The sequence below is a fragment of the Panicum virgatum genome, chromosome 5N (genome assembly GCF_016808335.1).
Source record: "Panicum virgatum strain AP13 chromosome 5N, P.virgatum_v5, whole genome shotgun sequence".
Lineage (NCBI taxonomy): Eukaryota > Viridiplantae > Streptophyta > Magnoliopsida > Poales > Poaceae > Panicum > Panicum virgatum.
The window spans coordinates 6,106,855-6,125,335 of NC_053149.1; the positions used below are offsets into that span (position 1 = coordinate 6,106,855).

At 46.8% G+C, this 18,481-nt stretch overlaps 3 protein-coding genes and 1 long non-coding RNA gene across 7 annotated transcripts; all 4 read right to left on the bottom strand.

Annotated features, from left to right (window-relative positions):
• Positions 1-1,915: 1,915 nt before the first annotated feature.
• Positions 1,916-5,096, bottom strand: LOC120672340 (pentatricopeptide repeat-containing protein At1g66345, mitochondrial-like). 2 transcript variants are annotated; one of them, XM_039952678.1, is made up of 2 exons: positions 3,217-5,096; positions 1,916-2,665 (listed from the first exon to the last, which is right to left on the bottom strand). In XM_039952678.1, the coding sequence occupies exon 1, from the start codon at positions 5,063-5,065 to the stop codon at positions 3,299-3,301; it is 1,767 nt and encodes a 588-aa protein (XP_039808612.1). In that variant the 5' UTR covers positions 5,066-5,096; the 3' UTR covers positions 1,916-2,665; positions 3,217-3,298. The 2 variants fall into 2 exon arrangements, with proteins under 2 accessions (XP_039808612.1, XP_039808613.1); XM_039952679.1 differs by lacking the exon at positions 1,916-2,665 and having other exon boundaries at positions 3,372-3,551; positions 3,649-5,096.
• Positions 5,097-5,183: 87 nt separating this feature from the next.
• On the bottom strand, positions 5,184-6,998 carry LOC120672343 (universal stress protein PHOS32-like). The gene is made up of 5 exons (XM_039952682.1): positions 6,496-6,998; positions 6,142-6,367; positions 5,930-6,033; positions 5,689-5,807; positions 5,184-5,567 (listed from the first exon to the last, which is right to left on the bottom strand). The coding sequence occupies exons 2-5, from the start codon at positions 6,314-6,316 to the stop codon at positions 5,489-5,491; spliced, it is 477 nt and encodes a 158-aa protein (XP_039808616.1). The 5' UTR covers positions 6,317-6,367; positions 6,496-6,998; the 3' UTR covers positions 5,184-5,488.
• A 106-nt stretch (positions 6,999-7,104) lies between these two features.
• On the bottom strand, positions 7,105-10,022 carry LOC120672341. 3 transcript variants are annotated; one of them, XR_005674075.1, is made up of 6 exons: positions 9,718-10,022; positions 9,423-9,506; positions 8,731-8,948; positions 8,517-8,564; positions 7,648-7,738; positions 7,322-7,462 (listed from the first exon to the last, which is right to left on the bottom strand). XR_005674075.1 is itself a non-coding variant. In XM_039952680.1 (5 exons), exons 1-5 carry the CDS (start codon positions 9,872-9,874, stop codon positions 7,325-7,327), a joined length of 645 nt encoding a protein of 214 aa, XP_039808614.1. In that variant the 5' UTR covers positions 9,875-10,016; the 3' UTR covers positions 7,105-7,324. The 3 variants fall into 3 exon arrangements, 2 of the variants coding, with proteins under 2 accessions (XP_039808614.1, XP_039808615.1); XM_039952680.1 differs by lacking the exon at positions 7,648-7,738 and having other exon boundaries at positions 7,105-7,462; positions 9,718-10,016; XM_039952681.1 differs by lacking the exon at positions 7,648-7,738 and having other exon boundaries at positions 7,319-7,462; positions 8,507-8,564.
• Positions 10,023-15,622: 5,600 nt separating this feature from the next.
• On the bottom strand, positions 15,623-18,429 carry LOC120675662. Its single transcript, XR_005675437.1, has 2 exons — positions 18,126-18,429; positions 15,623-16,073 (listed from the first exon to the last, which is right to left on the bottom strand). It is a non-coding gene; the product is annotated as an uncharacterized LOC120675662 (long non-coding RNA).
• Between the last annotated feature and the right edge of the window lie 52 nt (positions 18,430-18,481).

The window sequence follows — 18,481 nt, forward strand, 5'->3', positions numbered from 1 at the left end:
GTTATTCTAGCGATAGCTTAATGGGCCGGGCCCCAGCTTCCGCATAAAGCGATATATAGACACGCCCCGTTCCAAGTGTCGTGGTGTAGCCACTTTGGACTGCGTTCCAAGTGTTTTGTGAGCTCGGTGCGGGGCCGATGGTTCAATCTTTAAAGGAGAAATAGTCAAAATCATCCCTCAACTATAGCTCACGGCTCAATTTCATCCCTGAACTATCAAAACGTCCACTTTGGTCCCTGAACTATGCAAAGCGGGTCAATTTCGTCCATCTAGTGATGTGGCGTGCCACCGTGGACCGCCAAGTCAGCGTCCAGTCAGCATATGATGGGAAATACCGTCTGTACCCACCATAGAGCCAGCTGAACTCAGATTCGCTTGCAGCCCCAGGCAAATACCTCAACATCTCCCATGTTAATTCTGCCCGACAGATTCAATTCGTGGTCAACTTCCATCAAAAAAATCAAAGCACCCAAATCAAATTGAGATCCCACGAGCAGAACTTGAACTCACCTTCAATCGCTAGCCAACCTCCACAATGGGAGCGGCGACCTGCGCGGCGCCCTGCGACGTCCAATGAGCAGCTAGGGTGTGGCAGCAGCGAGTTGGCTGTGAAGGGCCAGCGAGATGGCTTGGAGGGGGGTGCGAAGGGCGGCGACCTGCCCTAGCTGGGAGGCCGGCGCTCGCTGTGACGGGGGCTGCGATCTGACTGGAAGCGCTTGGGTTTGGAGTATGGCTCGATGGCGTGTGTGTTCAGCACATGGACCAGGGCAAGTTGGACATTTCAACATGAGTTGCAACCCTAATTCGACTGGACGCTGACTTGGCGGTCCACGGTGGCATGCCACATCACCAGATGGACGAAATTGACCCGCTTTGCATAGTTCAGGGACCAAAGTGGATGTTTTGATAGTTCGGGGACAAAATTGAGCCGTGAGCTATAGTTGAGGGACGATTGTGGCTATTTCGCCATCTTTAAAATTGCGCTCTCCGTGAGATTCTTATTTAAATAGAATCTATCTATTATCTTATTATTTAACCAACAAACGGAGTTTTCACGTTCGCTCTAAAGATTTAGAAATTTTCATGTTAATCGGGGAAAAAATAAAACTATCCACCACTGTTATTATAATAAAAATTAGTCTCAAATACCCGTGTGCCTAATTAAAAATTATCCACCAATGTCATTATGAAAATTAAATATAAAATACCATTTAGCTACGTATCAGTTACAAGCATACTATTAAAACTAAAAACTAAAGCTAACAACAATCAATCAAAATAAAAAGAAATAAAAATAATTATATGCTTAATATTATTAAAGCTCAACAAATCAAATTGTTATTATAGGTAGATCACATTTGAATTGTTTTAACCAATAATAAGACATAATTTACAATAATGAACAAGGTGATGTATGGTAGAAATTTCCATGCTAATGAGAGAAAAATAGAAAAACAAAAATTACCCATTACTGCCATTACAATAAAAATGAGCATAAAATACATGTGTGCCTAATTAAAAATCACCCACCAATGTTATTATGAAAAATTAAATATAAAATATCATTTAGCTATGTATCAGTTACAAACATACTATTAATAAAAATTAAAGCTAACAACGATCAATTAAAATAAAAAGAAAATAAGAATAATTATATGCTTAATATTATTAAAACTCAACAAATCAAATTGTTATTATAAGTAGATCATATTTGAATTTTTTAACCAATAATAAGACATAATTTACGATAATGAACAGAGTGATGATTAGTATAATCTTTGAAAAATAGTAAGGATACCACGACATGCAAATTTTTAAATTTTCAATACTATTTGCGCGGAACATACGCCTAGTCAGTATAGTTTTATAGACGGACTGAGTATTTCGTGGTAGAGCCTGCGTACACAACAAAATCTTGATCGACTGATTTATGTAGGTTACCATGCATGTCAAAATCTCAAATTTCGTAACTGAACCGATGCAGTAGATGGCCTTTTCGACAAACCTGACAAGTCCACCATCACCGAATGCAAACAGCCGGTCGCTTTTTTTTTTTTCAGGAACCGTACGGTAGGCATATCGCCGACCTTAACTTTTGCTATTAAACGGATGAAGTTTTACATCCAGGATTCGCGAATGCACCGCAGGGCATTTCTGTTCTCTCGTCTTCTTTCCGTTAGTCCAGAGGAGTAGGTCTTCTGCAACCGGGCGAACCACTTATCTGAGCGGAGCGGATGATTGCAGGAGAGTTCAGCATTACAGTTCTTCCAGATGTTGGAGAGCATGGCTGTGATTGATAGCAGAGTCCCAAGCTCGCTTTGGAGTGTGGGTGGGTGACCCCGAAGAGTGGCAGGTCCCAAATGCAAGTCAAGCTGGTTGCATAAGCTGCCGCCCAGTTCACAAATCACCACCCCCGACCGAACTTGCTGCATGAGGATTCCAGCATAAGTCTGGTTTGAGTATGAAGGTCCCAGGTGCCTGACTGATAAGCCTACGCCAACACTGATGTTACCCCTCGTTGTGTTGGACAGCAGGAGTGCAAGGCCGGCATGAACTGAGCTAGACGAGCCCCAGCCAGAGATCTGCCCAGAACCTCGTGACGGGCAAGACCTCACCATCGGGGCCTCTGGGACGGGTGTCCAGTTTGGGCTTCAGAGGTACAGCACTGTGACAAATGTTGCAAAATGAAGAGATGGTCATAAAAAGTATAAATAAATCATGAACACTGATGCTACCACAATTCAAGGAACACACCCTCTCTTACTGGCACAGACACAAATGAACAGAATGCAGATGACAAAACTTGGCATGAAATTATTTATACTGCAGATCATGTCACGTCTTTACTTCTCATTATGTGTAAACAAAATAGCATTAACAAAGGTTTGTGAAGGTAAAAAACAAAATGCAGATGCTCTGTACAAAAAGAACAGAATTTCAGGCGTGCATGTCTTGGCACATATACTAAGCATGAAAGCGCATGCACGCACACAATAAAAGAAAGGTCCTATGCAAATCAAGCTTAAGAAAGGCATCTTCCTATATCCATAATTTTTAGGCATTTTTTCAGTCATAGCCATGATTTCACAATGTAAAATTCAGAGTGAACTGTTCTCTTATCTAAACCAATCAAAAGAATGCAATGATGAAGGCATGTGCTACCTGACTGCTCCAAACTCATTCCATGGTAGAAGAGAAACGTTATTGGATAGTTACCTTTTCTCGTATCCCTTTTAGCTTTCCCACCGGTCAATTCCCACCCTCCAATGATCTAATGACATGGTCACTTGGTCAGCTATTAGGGGGGACAAGAATTCTTTACTTTGATGACTCTCCTCACCAACATCATGAAAGAGTCAGCAGAGGGGACAAGCTTCTCATTCTCTGAGATCATCATACCGTACAACCAAAGTGCCCTTTTAGTGTTACCCTTCTCGCAGTAGCTGCTGATCAACAAGTCGTATAAGTCATTAGTTGGAGCCACTGCTTTCTTCTTCATCACTGCCAAAAACTTCTCAGCTTCCTTCAGATTTCCACACTGGCAAAGGCCCCTGATCAAGGTGGTAAAAACATCGACACCAGGATTAAGCTCTCTGTGCTCCATCTCGTGGTAGATTTTGACGATGCCTTCTGCATTACCAACCTTACCATATCCATCAATAAGTCTCTGGTATGTGACCTTGTCAGGAACAAGTCCTCTGTCCATCAGTGCCGTCAGCAGGTCATTTGCCTTGCGGACCTCTCCTGCATTGCTGAGACCCCCTAACATATCATTACAATAGCTGATTTCTGGTACAAAACCTTCATGAAGCATTGAATTGAAGTAGGCCAACCCTTCCTCTACCATCCCTTCTCTGAAACACCCTGCAATGACATGGCTGTGCGTAGCATCATACGGCTTCAATCCCATGGATACCATTTCTTGGAGAAACTGTACAGCCTTGTCCATACTGCCATCGCAACAATGTGCTCCGATGAGGCAAGTGTACACGAATGCATTCAGGCGACAACCTCGACGAACCATGTCATCGCGTTGCTCAAATGCTGACTTCAGATCACCAGCGTGGCAGTAGGCATGCACGATTAATGAGTAAGCAATCTCGTCAAGCAGAATGTTCTTCTGAAGCATCCTCTTCAATAGCAAGATGACCTGCTCCACCCTCACTTCCTTGATCATCCTAAGCGCAAGTGCCGCATGTGCCACGATGCCGGGCGCACACTTCTTGCCACGGATCCTCTCCACGAATGCCGTGGTCTTGGCGAGCTTGCCTTCCCGGCTCAGGACGCCGACAACGAGCTCAACGGTGCTCTGATTCGCATACACCCGCTTCTGCGTCATTAGCTCGAACACCTCCCATGCGACACCGAACGCCCCAGTGTGCTGCGCCGACTGCAGCGCGGAGTTGAAGGCGGATAGGGAGGGGAGGACGCCGCGCTGCGCGAGGTAGCGGCAGGCCTCGAGGGCCTCCCCCGGGAGGCGCAGCCGTGCGTAGGCGTGCACCAGGAGGTGGAGGCCGCGGGTCGTGGCAGCCGTGCCGCTGTCCTCGTAGGCGGCGAAGAAAGCGTCGAGGAAGGACGAATCGGAAGACGAAGCCGGGGAGTACTTGGCGATGGCGGACTCGAGGAGCACGGACGCGTCGCGGAAGAGCGCGGCGCGAGAGAGGAGGTGCACGAGGAGGCAGTAGGAGCGGAGGGAGTGGGAGGAGGACTGCGAGGAGGAAGCGACGGCAGCGGCGGCGGCGGCGGACCAGTGGAAGAAGGTGAGGGCGTTCTTGGCGACGGGCTCGGGGGAGGCGTGGGGGTGCCTGGCGAGGGAGAGGAGCACGGCGTCGACATGGCCGTGGGTTGCCGGGGCGCCGGCGCCGCCGGCGGGGAAAGTGGCGGAGAGCGCCTCCCAGGTCGCCCGCGGCTGGTGCGCGAGGTAGTGGGAGATTTGCTGCGGCGTCGTGGCGGCCGTGCACAGCAGCGCGGAACCAAGAGCGCGGCCGAGGAGACCACCGCCACCGCGCCGCGTAACCGCGCGGCCGCCGCAGTTGGCAGAGCTCAAGGCCATGGCAAGCGACATCCCCGTCAGCTACGAAGAGCCCTTCGTCTATATGATCCCAAGGTTCATTTCCAGCCGTCCGATCCGGGAACAGACGGCTGAGGAACGGCAGCACATATCACAGTCCTCCCACTGCAAATTCAGCATCTCTCAGTGCCTGAACTTTTAACTTAGGCAGTAGGATTTTTTAAACTTATTTACAAGTAATTATTTTTTTACTATTACATCAGGCTTAAGATATAATATGCTTCAGATAACAGTGTCAAGACCTCTTCCATCCGGTCCTGGTTAAGCTCTAAACAAGAAGTAAAAGCAGGAAACATCCACCGGATCAGTGCATGCCAAGCACACTCATTTTATTCTGACTACCATACATAGACGTTGCTGTTGCAGTGACTGAGCATGTAAACAGCAGTGTTCAACGGGCTGACTGCCGCTACATGTCTACATGTTCTCCTTCACAACCGTGACGGGGCAGGCCGCGTGGTTAACAATATAGGTGCTCACGCTGCCCATCAGAGCCCTGAGTGAAGCAGCAACAATGGTGGAAGTAAGGATTCAGTCAGTAATTCATTTATCCAGCAATCTCAAGGGCAGGAAGGTTTATTTATCATCAGATTCTGAAAAGAAGCCTGCGAGTTTACCTTTTGAGCGTGCTCAACCCTCTACTCCCTATAACCATGCAGCTGAGGGGAACCAGGTCAACTGCTTCGTAAAGCTTCTTCGCAGGGTCTCCGTAGAGTATCTTTGCAAAGACTTCAATCTGTGGCCATGCAGTTCCAACAGCTCAGCAATCAGCTAATGAGAATAGCAACTTCCAGGAGGGGAAGAAAAGAAAGAATTGAGTACTTAAAAGGTGCAGATGAAATGAGAAATGACCCTTACCCCTATCTGATTTGCCACTTGAGTGAGGATCTCGATTGTCTCCTTGTCTGGAGACACACCATATGTCTTGGTGACATCTGAGAACTCAGCCAGAGGGATGAGTGCTGAAAATACACCAGAATACACAAGCATGATAAGTCAGCATGACTTCACGAGGCACATCGAGTCGAATTCAAACCAAACAAAAATGGGGAAGAGACATGATCACTCACGAGAACCACTCTGTTCCCAGAGGTGAACTGCGCCCTGTTCATTCTGATAGGAGCTCTTCACATGGATAAGTATGAGTTTATCACCACTCCTGGTAAGGTTCGTCGATGCCCATCTCAGAGCTGCTTTGCTGCATGATGAGAAGTCCACTGCAACTCCAATGTTCCTCCCAGCCATGTCCCTCCCAAGTTGATCAGAAACAGGTTACAGTTTTCCAAACCACTATGGCTAACAAAAAAAAAAGGCAATGAAGTTTTAGCTATGGTATTCCTTACTGCTCGGAAGGTTGCTAAATAGACCATTGCAAGTTGGAAATACCACATAAAAGGAGGTAGAGAGAAAAATACCCACGTTACCTTTCTCTTTTTTTTTCAAAATTCCTTTCCCATGTCAGAACAAATGATCTTTATGCCTCAGTTTCCTTTATCTGATTCCTTATCATCATTTAGCTTCGTAGAAAACATGTTAGAATGGTTGCTCTGTGAATGAATGAATCTGATACGGGACGTGCAAAGTAAAGATTCATGATGCAAAGCAAAAGATGGCAAAGAGCACATTGTTCCAATTTTTCTTCATCCAAGTATCGCTGAAATCCCAGATTCCTTTATATCAGTTCGCTGAAGAAATATCACCTGCAAGAGGGACATAGTGACCAAGAGCATAATTCTGATGTACATTGATTTTGACCGAAAGCTGGGGCATCTCAAAAGCCAGTTTAGCCAGGAATAAACTATGCTTAAGAACTTCAATTGATTTTTCTTTGCAATAATTCTATTTCAGTCAGATAACAGTAATATGCCTGTTCATCGCAACAGAATTTAGAGAAACAAATATGGGGGGAATTACGGAGCAGCTGATGGTCATGGCCATCACCAATTGTACTGCAAACACACGCAGTACAAAAATATGCTACATGACAAGAAGAAAAAGAGATCTTCCAAGCGGACTTGCATTGTGGAAGTATATCCTATGAGAAATAGCACTGCATTCCATTATATTCATGCAAATACTTTTTTATAGCATTGGATATCAGTGCTTATAGAAAACAAATGCATCTATAGTTCACCTATCAGAATGTCAATTTCCTAAATACCTACTGTCAGTTTGAATTGATTCAAAACATCCACTGTCAGCTGGTTAACTCGCTATTCAGAACTAAAATATATTCTACACCCACTCGTTTCACTAGACAAATGACACACGGTAGATCCACCAACTTCCCAGCATTCCAATGAGATGCAGCACCCTTCCATCTGGTAATTCAATTGTTCCAATAGAGAAGAACTTGTAATCTTGAACGTCAACATTTCTTGTACGCACAAACTGCAGACAAATACACAAGTTTAATATCAAAAGGTTAGGCACATAAGGAGCATACTGAAAGAGCAAAAAGAATAAAAAGTTGAATACTGATAGTAGCCTAATAGGCATTACTAATCCATTCTCAATATTCAAGTCCGCAATTAGTAAGTCGCAATTCAAACATACATTCTACCAAATAGACTTACTAAAATGCAGTGGGGCTTAACTGAACCGAATTTCTACTGGGAGCTTGATGAAAACTTATATTTGAAAATGCATGTGAAGCATGGAAAAGAACTGCAAGCAAAGAAAACAGCTTATGTTTCAGACTTTCAATGCAAATAAAAACTACACAAAGGTAACACAATGCATAACCCAGAGATAAGAACCCTGTGATCCTCCATCAGAGACAGAGAAGGATCTTGAAACTTTCCATACTTCTGTGGTCTGCCTAAATTACAGTAATGACACCAACTCAAAGACTCACTTACAGAAGTAGGGCCCAAAACTCAAAACTTATGAGAATGAATCATTAAATCCCTAAACTGCCTTTACGCAAGGTCAATACACTGTTGATTGGGGTTCTGGTTGCCTAAAAATCCAACACTGTCAGGATTGTGATCCTTTGTAGAACCTTTTTGTGTGGACAGAATATTAGGGGTGCGTAGGAATGTAGAACCTTTTTGTGTGAACAATCTTTATTCCAATATGTAAGGGGAAATTTTATAGCCATGACCCTAGCAGGATTAAGAACATAATAGTGCAGCAAGGTCATAGGACACATCGATACTGATTGTGATATTGACAAACTTGATGAGGGTGATCTTACTAAATTAGTTGTGAGAAAGCTATCACAAAGTAAAATGAGTTTGTCAAACTTTCATAACTCTGAGGGATCATGGGACGTTTCAGGGTCATGTAAACAGTGCATAAAGGCTATGCATGTGAATTATGATATGGAAAGCAAAATCTCGATGAGATGATACTCTGCACCCAATAATAAATTTGCAGGCATCCACTAGATCACTACACCCTCACCAAGGCCTAAGGGGAAAAATGAATAACCTTGACTCACCTCCTCCTTCCACATAGCACCACTTTGGCCCATCTCCCTATGACGAACCTGAAAGAATTAATTGCATATTAGTTCAACAGAAAACACAGAGTACCTCATTAGTCAACTGCATCGCACAGCATAATGAAAATCTAAAATATCGTTCCATGCTGAGCATCGCATATCTGTAGTTGAAAACATATTTGCTCATAAATAACATAAACATTTGACTAACCTCCTGAAGAAACAAGTATATTGAGTAGCGGCTAGGTCTCGAGCAGTAGATAAGAAGCAAGATATTGATGACGAGACCTAATGGGTACTGCCAACCAGACACAATCAGAAACATCAATCCGATTGGCAGCTGAAGTTTCCTGACCAAAGACCAGAAGGAACCAAGCTCATTTATCAAAGATCCTGGGGGTGGCATAGTAATGGCTTTTGATGGTTGCTCTGTGAAGACAAAAGTAGAAAAATAAATTCCATTCATTAGGGAAATATCAAGAACATTAAAATTTGGGTTTTCTATCAATGCTTAATAGAAAAAGCTTTAGAGATCTGAATGTAAACTATTTTTCAGCAGCTAGCTAGGAATATGTCTGTACTGTACAACAGAAATAAACCAGCCAACAGGGCCAGCCAACATAAACAAACTGATCCAAATTTTTATTTGATCCAGGTTTTATCTATGGCAGCTGGCGCACTGAGAACTATGTTTAAGAAACCAGTTGTTTTGTCCAATATTGCAATTTGGATGTTGCAGCATTCAGGCACTAGCGCTTGGATCATGTGATTCAGAAAAAAACCAGCTCTTCTTAGTCCATGAGCCTTTGTATGCCATTACCCTCTCATTGAGCTATATTCTGTGGGGCGATCAAAAGAAAGCCATATTACATTTTCCAATGTGTCCAGAGGCAGAAGTTTCACCTGTTGTGGCAGCAGTAACCTTTCCCTGATGAAGTGACATCCCTAGTACACTGCTGATCCCAAATCCTTTGAGCAGGTTGAGGCCTGAAAGCGAATACACGAAATCAGTGAAAGCGAGCCCGTGTAATTGCTACGCTAAAACCTGGCCCTTGTCATAATACTCGAGAGCAACGAGGAATTTTAATCGGTAAACCAATTTAATCAAAGGACAAGTAATAAACCTCATAATTTCAATTATGATTCCTGATCGATGCTAAACAGAACTACAGAAGGGCAGAGAAGCATAGGACGCGACATGTAGGGCTGGCGGCGACCGGAGCGCGAGAGGAGCAGTAGGCAGCGGAGGAGGATGAGGGGGAGAAGGCGCTCGCGGGGGCGACGGGAGCGGGGCCGGCGCCCCGCCGGACCGAGGCCGCGACGGCCTCCCTCGCCAGCCGCCGACACGCCATCATCGTCGCCTGTCGCCTGGTCGCTGTCGGGTGTCGGCCTCTCGTGCGGAGGAGGAAGAGGACAGGGAAGGGGGAAGCGGTTTCGCCGCTTGGGGACTGGGCAAGGGTGTCGGAGTCAGAGACGAAGAGGAAGGTGTAGAAGAGGCTGGGTCGCCCGGGCCTGGGCTCAGCACCTCGGCTGACATCGTTTCGCTCACGTGGGCCGGTAGGTATTCCTTCAGGATTTGCTAGGCCGATTTGGTCGGCCTTAGATAGTTATTAGCACAGGCCCGCCATAGTACATTGGGCCCGTTTGTAAGTTTCATCCAAAAGAAGAAGAAAAAAAGATTCATGTGCTCGCATCATCAGAACGCGAGAGGCCCAAGGCAGAGTGCTGGGTGCATAACCTTGATGAGAAAAGAGAGGGAGAAAGAAGAACGATGATTGCTGTAACTGATCTGGCCCACGTTGCCGCAGGAGAAGAAAAAAAAAATTAGATTTGACTGTCGATCACTTTTTACAGGTGCGACATGTTCTGAAGATCTGGGTGGAGCTGCAGCAGGCGCGACGAATGATGACCGCGGGATGCGGCCCAACGAACGGCGATGATGATGTCCCCCTCGAGGCCTTGACCCACCGCCCTGCACGACTGCACCTTGTAGCCCTGGGGCGTACGGCCCCGTATACGGCCCGGCCCCATCATGGCGTGTATAGGTACACGTACAGACTTTTTTAGGCCAATTTCAGTGTCAGTATCATAAGAGTGTTATGAACATTAAATTTACTAACATATACCAATATTATGAGAAGATAGGAGTATCATGAAATATGAGAGGAGTGTCATCACTATAACACTATACTGGTACAGTTCTCAAGTTTCCAGTCTTAATAACTGTGTCAATGACACTCCCATTGAGGATGGCCTTACAATGAAAAGACAGCAGGGGAGGATATTAATAGGTATACGTGTACGTCACCTGTACAGTACTAGGTACAGCCGTACGGCGAGCGCGGCAATACGGTACGCCCGGCACGCCGCACGCGTAGGTGTGTACACGGTGGCAGTGGGTGCTTGCCATCGTGGCTGCCACCGGAGAAGTTCCGCCGACGTGGGCAGGCGTGCCACTGCCAACTCAGCTCTCCCGCCATGGTATGGTCCTCGACATGGCGCTATCCGGTGATCTGGTCCCAGGGTTTACCTTTTCGTTTTTTTTCCGAATCCCGCCGTTTGCCGGAAACGAAATTTCGGCCGAAATTCGCTAATTCCGAATGGAAAGGGACCTCAAATTCAAAAAACGAAATTTCGATGAATTCCGACCGAAATTTCGGTGATTTCGACCGAAATTCGGTGATTTTCGACCGGAAAATTATGTAATTTGTGTTTTTCCTACTGTTCCCGAGGTCAAATGAAAAACTTTTGAATACCAACTTTGTTCAGTTTTTCGAGATCTACAACTTTTGTTTTACGAACTTTTTCATTTGAGCAATGGTTTGAAAGTTATTTAATTATTTCAAAAACTACCAATTAAAAGTCTTTCATTTCATGTGACAACTTCCATTTTCTCTCTTAGGCCTCAACTGGACTTTTATTATTCTTGTTATTGCGGATATGCCTATAAATTATTACAACATAATACATCCAAAGTATATTAGAATTATTACAATCCAAAGATACAACAGAGGCAAAGGCATAGTCCATACTAAGTCCATGTAGCATATTCTCTGCATTTAAATACAACAGAGTACACCAATTGTTATATATATTCATCATCTGATAAGGAAGCTTAATTTGTGTAACAATGTTAGAAATTATTCTGTTGACTGCGCATACATTGTAAAATAAGAAAACGAATTTAATCTGTCTCGGTAGTTTACCATCCTTGATAGGACAAAGATACTTTATTCGTGCGTACAAGGCAAGCAATCTATATAGTATAAGCCTAGCAGTCAAATCTCCAGACAAATTTTTATTTTAAAGTGTGAGTTCGGTCATGAAAAACATATTAATAGCTGGTTAAAATTTTCAAGTTCTCAAATACTCCAATCTGTTTTACTCCTACTACTTGCCATCCTAAAATAATTACGGTCTCTCACAAATTTTGTCGCTAACTTTAAGGAAAAGCATGCATATAGATATTATTACAGGAAAAAAACAATTCACATGCATGATACGTTCGGATTCATCGTCAGAGTTAATTCTACATTACTACAACTTCTCATGGTTTCTGCGTATAGCTAGCAGAAGCGACATAATTAAAGAGTAAACGTGCGTGTGTATTGCACACCTGTCCATGTCATGTCCAAACCACAAGCAAATTCCTGACAAATAAAGAAGAAACGTTTATGTGCGTATGAAATTGAATAGGTACCTCACCAACATCATGATAAACCAAAGTCTAGTTGAAGTCGAGGGGAGAAAACAAATTTTTGCACATGAAATGACGAGTCATTCAAATTACAATTTCAAATGTTAATTTTAGCCTAGTAAATGATCTTAGATTTGAGTGTGTTCTAGTCCTATTTGCTCAGAAGAACACCTAGTTTTTTATCATATTTTTTCGAATTTTTTATAAATATTTTTGAATTTTTAAATTTGAAAACGAAAAATAGCGAAAAATACCGAAATTTCTCTTCCCGGTAACTAGCGAAAACAAAAAAACACCGAAATTTCGGCGAAATTCGACCGAAAAGTTGAACCCTGTCTGTCCTAGTCCTCCCAGAGCAGCTCCACCAGACCTGCCTGCTGTTCGCCTGGCTTGCCATGGCTTCCAATCGCCATGCGGCGGGCAATCCGGAGCTGCCCCGCACCCGCACGGTCCGCTTCAAGCCCTCCATCCAACATCCAAGGGCGCGGCAGGACATCGGGCGCCATGGATGGCTGTGGCCTGCGAGTTGCTGAGCTCCTGATGCGGATGGTTTCGAGCCTTTTCCTGATGCGTTGAGACCGACGCGCGTTGCTCACCGTCGTGGGCGGCCCCCGTGTCTCCCGATTGGCTACCGCGTCAATCTTTCTAGCGGCGAGATGGTGGGTTCAGCCTGAACCTAGGGCTGTTCGGCTGGTCCAATATTGGTTTGTCTCGACTTGTCTCGACTTATCTCCTCTCATATAATACTATTCATTTTACCAGCCGAATACTATTCACAGTCTTGTAGGCGAGAGCTTAGCAGTTTGGTTGCCACCGACAGGAGCCGCGTCTCCAGCAGGCCCATGCTTATTCAAGTCGCTATGCAGAGATGGAGCGACTAGTATGCAGAGAGGGAGACTGATCAGTACTAGGATCCCGGCTTCCACGGCTTGCAGTTGCACAAGGAAAATGCGCGCACGCACAAGAGATTTTGCTCGTCTCGAGTCTCTGTCCACTGTTCATCTTGCAACTCTGCAAGCACTGTGTTCTTCACTGTGACACTGTGCAACTCGATCACTAAGGCCTTGTTTGAATGCCCGCCGTAAAGTTTTTGAAAGAAAAACTTTTCACATTTAAAATATTAAATATAGACTAATTATAAAACTAATTACATAACTCGTCTGAAAACTACGAGACGAATTTATTAAGACTAATTAATTCATCATTAGCACATGTTTAACGTAGCAATTTAGTGTCTAATCATAGGCTGATTAGGTTCATTAGATTCCTCTCGTAATTTACAAGCAAACTATAGAATTAGTTTTTCATTTCGTCTAAATTTAATACTTCATGCATATGCCGCGCATATTCGATGCTATAGTTTTGGAAGTTTGAATTTTACATCCAAACCAGGTCTAAAAATGCATATGTTTTTCTCATGTCCCTGATATGGACGAAGGAAAAGAGCATAACCTGCTGGATGGAAACATTGGAAGAAGACTGGCCGCACCGCATTCACCTTTCCTACCTTTGGCTGTGTTTAGATTCCTGGAAAAGGTGGAAGAAAAAGTCGCATCAAACACTGTAGTACACTATAGCACTTTTCGTTTGTTTGTGGTAAATATTGTCCTACCATGACCTAACTAGGCTCAAAAGATTCGTCTCGCAACGTACATCAAAACTATGCAATTAGTTTTTTATTTACCTACATTTAGTACTCCATGCATGGGTCATTTGCTATATTTAATGTTTCGATGTGATGGAGATGTGATGGAAATTTGGAGTTTTTGTGGGATCTAAACACACCCCTTGTTTAGATGCCTTCAAAATTCCAAACTTTACAAAATTCTCCATCACATCGAATCTTTGAGCGCATGCATAAAGTATTAAATGTAGCTAAACAAAATATCTAATTGCACAGTTTGTCTATAATTTGTGAGACGGATCTTTTGAGCCTAGTTAACTTATGGCGGGACAATAATTACCAAATACAAATGAAAGTACTACATTATTTACAGTCAAAACTTTAAGGGAAATTTGTCCGTGGGACATTGCGAAAGTGGGGTTTTGTACGCAGCACATCATCAAAGTTAAATTTGTCTGCAGCACATTGCAAAAGCGTTCTTTGGTCCGCAACACACCACTGCAAATAAACTAATAATTTTCGGCTAGGAGAAGAGATAAAAAGTCTTATTTGCCCTTGGCCCCACCTGTCATCTTCCTCTCCCTCTCCTTTGCCTCTGCCGTCCTTTCTTTTTCTTCCCCACTAAGCTGCTGCTGCCTGAGCTCCGGCCACCACCGGGGCGGTGGCGCACGCGGGGCACGACGGCGGGCGCGGCGGGGCAGGGGGCTCGCGAGATGGCTGCGCGCGCGGCAAGGCGGCGGGCGCGCGCGGCAGAGGAGCATGGCGGCGGGCTCCCATCGCCAGGTGCGCGGACGGATCTCGGCGTCCGGATCTGTTCCTCCTCAGGCCGGGCCCCTCCTCCCCAGCTGCTCGAAATCCGGCGCGGCGGTCGCGTGTCCCGGCTCCTCCTCGAGCTCCGTCCCTTGCTCGAGCTCGGAGGCCATGGCAGCAGCGGCCATGGCGGGCCTTGAGCTCAGGCCGCGACAGCAGCCATGGCGGGCCTCGAGCTCGGGCCCTGGCGGCGCGTGGAGGCCATTGCGGGGCGGAGGCCGCGACGGCGCGCAGCGCGGCGGCTGGTGGGCGGCTGTCTCCTACCTCCCCCGTCGACGAGGCGGACCCAGGCAGCCGCGGCGCGCGCTCCATGGGCGCCGGGAGCTACCCGCGGCGCGCGCTCGATGGGCGCCGGGGACGGGGCCCCAGCTCCTCCATGGGCTCCGGCTTCCTCGGGTCCGGCGACTTCCCTGCTGCCGCGCGCCTCCTCCTCGGGTCCGACGACCTGCCCCACCGCGATGTCGTCGCGCACTCCTCCGTCCTCGCCGCGTTCCTCCGCGCGAGCTACCCGTGGCGCGCGCTCCTCCATGGGACGCCGCCTCCGAGCTCCTCCATGGATGCCGGAGAGGGGGAGAGGGGGCGGGGTCGAGCGCGCGCAGCCCCAGCCCGCGCCGGCCGAGGCCCACTACCCCGCCGTGGCTCCGCCGTAGTGGCCGTCGCTCCTCCGCCGGAGTGGTCCTGTGGCGCCGCGCCCTGCTCGCTGTGAGAGGAAAGGGACAGGGCTCGCCGTGCCCCACCGTCTGCCCCGCGCACGGCGTGGTCTCGTGGCGAGCGCGCCGTCTGCGGAAGGGAGAGAATAGCGGGAGAAGGAAGAAAGAGAAGGGGAAGAAGATGACAAGTGGGCCCAGGGGCAAAATGGTATTTTTACACCATCTCTAAGATAAAATTGATTATTATACTCAGCATGGTGTGTTGGAGACAAAATTACAATTTTACGATGTGTTGGAGAAAAATTCAGCTTTCACGGTGTGCTTCACTCAAAACCAGTCTTTCAGAGTGTCCTGTATACAAATTTCCCAAACTTTAATTATGCATCTAAACAAGGGCCTAGTAAAAATCTCAGGAGCCGTCAGATTAATAGCGGCTGTACTGAACTGATTAGATACTCGGATTTAACTCCCGGATCCTGCGCAGGCGCCGTGGAACAGATGCAGCCAGTGTACTACTGCGCTCCGGTCACCACGGCAAGTCTCATGTCGTTTTATTTTGAACTTTGCCGCCATCCAAGGGACCTTGGACAGTCCGAAGGCAAAACAGTTTTCAAACGATCAGCCCGGTTCAGACTCAGATCGTTTGTTTACCAGCGACGTTGTTTTGTTTATATCTCTGCCCCCATGTTTGCACCAGGGGGAGAATGTGACTGCATGTGCTGCTGAATTTCTTCTCCAGTTGGTAGATCAAGCCATGCTATGCATTACATTGTCTGCACTTATACAGTCACTCGGTCAGCATACTCCACAAGGGAGAAAAATAAAGGTGAAGCTATATAAGAAGGAACAAAATGATCAGTTCGCAGCCCTAGTCACAACTCAAAATGTGATCACTTGTTTACTAGTACCAGTAATCAGACGGGCTAATGATTCTAGGTTAGTGGTGGCGTCATGGTGGTGTGCATGGAAATGGTAGGCAGGGGAGCACGCTTGCCATCCTTCCTCCATGAGCAAAAAAGGCGAGGGCAAGCTGCAAGCAGGCATGCCGATCCGCCATGAAAAGTGCTCTGGGCTGTGCGCTCTGGCACATCCATTTGAGAGACCATGGAAAGAAGTGTAGTCATTCTAAAAGAGCATGGATTAGACAGTAGGATGGCACTGGAACCCAAGCCACTGATCTCCCCAGATCTCATCACAGCTGGCGGCCGGCAGCCACCATGGCTTTGCTGCTTGCTCCTCCCACTGACTGAGATATCCTACTCTTTCCCCCACACCCTGCGTGGCCTGTGCGCAGTGCAAAAGGCAGCGACCAGCCAGCCAACCAACAGTCAGTGGCTCTCATCAGTCATCACACTCTTGCGGGCTGCAGTGGCCGGCCGGCCGTGTGGCCCTCAACGAGCACAAGCAACCATTATGAACGAACGCGATTCACTGCAGGGTTGGGTGCGAGAGAGATGCCAAAAGATTAGAACGCATCCTGCTGGTGTTGCCATGAATGGTGAGAGTAAGAGTACTGAAGAATTGAAGGCAAGATCGGCTCCCCTGTCCATGGCGCTTGCGCTCTCTACACCGGCTGCAGACTTTGCAGTGGACCTGGCCCCTGCCTGCTTGGATCATAACACCTGCCCCCCTCCTGCTGCAGTGAGTGAGATCCATTCAGGATCATCATAAGATGTAGGCCATGGATGGTACTGCAGGTATGCGTGCCATGGATGATCGGTCGACGTCGACCTCGACCCCTTGGTTGCGAGAGCGAGACATGGGTGTACAGTGCAGGGACTTCGAGCAGGCTAGACAGCCAGCCAATGAAGCAACAGATTTCCCAGGGGGCGCGAAGGACTGTATGTGGAGGTTGCTATGATGCCATTGCGTATTTGCATGGCATTAATGGCTTTTTGTTGGCTTTGTTTCTGCCTTTTGTTAAGGAAAAGGAGGGGAAAGTGAGACCAAAGAATGCCGAAAGAGAAGATGGGCAGCATGTGCAGACTTGTACTATGTTTGTGGCTTACAGGGAGTATATGTACAGACAACAGCTTCTAGAGGCCAGTAGTGCACACTAGGGGGCCTGTTTGGCACGGCTTCACCGGCTCCGGCTTCGTCTACTGTAGCGCACTGTAGCAGCACTGTAGCGCGGAGCCGGTGAAGCCACCCTCCCGCAGCTTCAGCGGCTTCACTCCTCACGCAGGCAAAGCTGCTTCGTTTCAGCTCCGTGCTCGGAGCCGGAGCCGTCCGCGTGAAGCCCTCCCAAAGGGGCCCTAGATCATCAGCACATTGCTAATATAGTAATCGACAGTAGGTTGACTACCAACCAATGGTGAACAATTGAACAACCCGAAAGGTGAACATGTAATAGACAGTATGGACATGTAAGGCAACACCCATGTGCCCTGAAATTGCTAAAAGACTAGTATCGACACGACATGATGTGTACTCGGGCTAAATATTTTTTGCATAGGCAATCAGATTCTTTGTCATCATCAGAGTAATTCAGAGCTAATTCTTATTTCAGAAATATTCAGAGCTATTAGTTGGTATATTTTCTGTGAGCTGCAATGTTGATTTGACTAGAATTTTAACTGCGGGAAAAGCTGACTCAGCAACCGAAAGAAAAGGAACCATCCCCTTTGATTTTGGCAAGAAAGCAGTTGATGTAATGCAAACAAAGTATGCATCTCATTCTCTCGTCTGGGAGCTCGATCGGGTTCAGATGTGTATGAACTGAGCTGTCAAAGAAAAAAAGCGACCCAAATCGCAGGCACTACTGAAGGCCGGGGAGGAAGGGAAGCTACGAGCGAGGAAGCGATTTTGAGCATGATTGCACGCACCGGGCCGTAGGATCGATCGAACCAACTCCACTGCCGTGCCTTTAAAATTCCTCCTCCTGGAACATGCCCGCCACCCCGCCCTGCCTCCTCTCCTCTTCTCTGCAGCAAAAGCAAGCAAAGGAAAGGCAGCCTCTCTCTCTCTCCTCGATGCAATGCGCTCTTTCATCTGGCTCCTTTCTTTATTTATTCGCTCGTGCCCAGATCAAGCAAGCAACCTCCACAGCGTGCGGCCACTCTATTCAGCCCCACTGCCCCACTATCTCTACCGGCAGGCCCAGCACGACCCTCTTGATGACGATGCCCACCAGAGGGAAAGAGAGAGAGGTCTAGAGAGAGAGAGGAAGAGATGAGAGAGC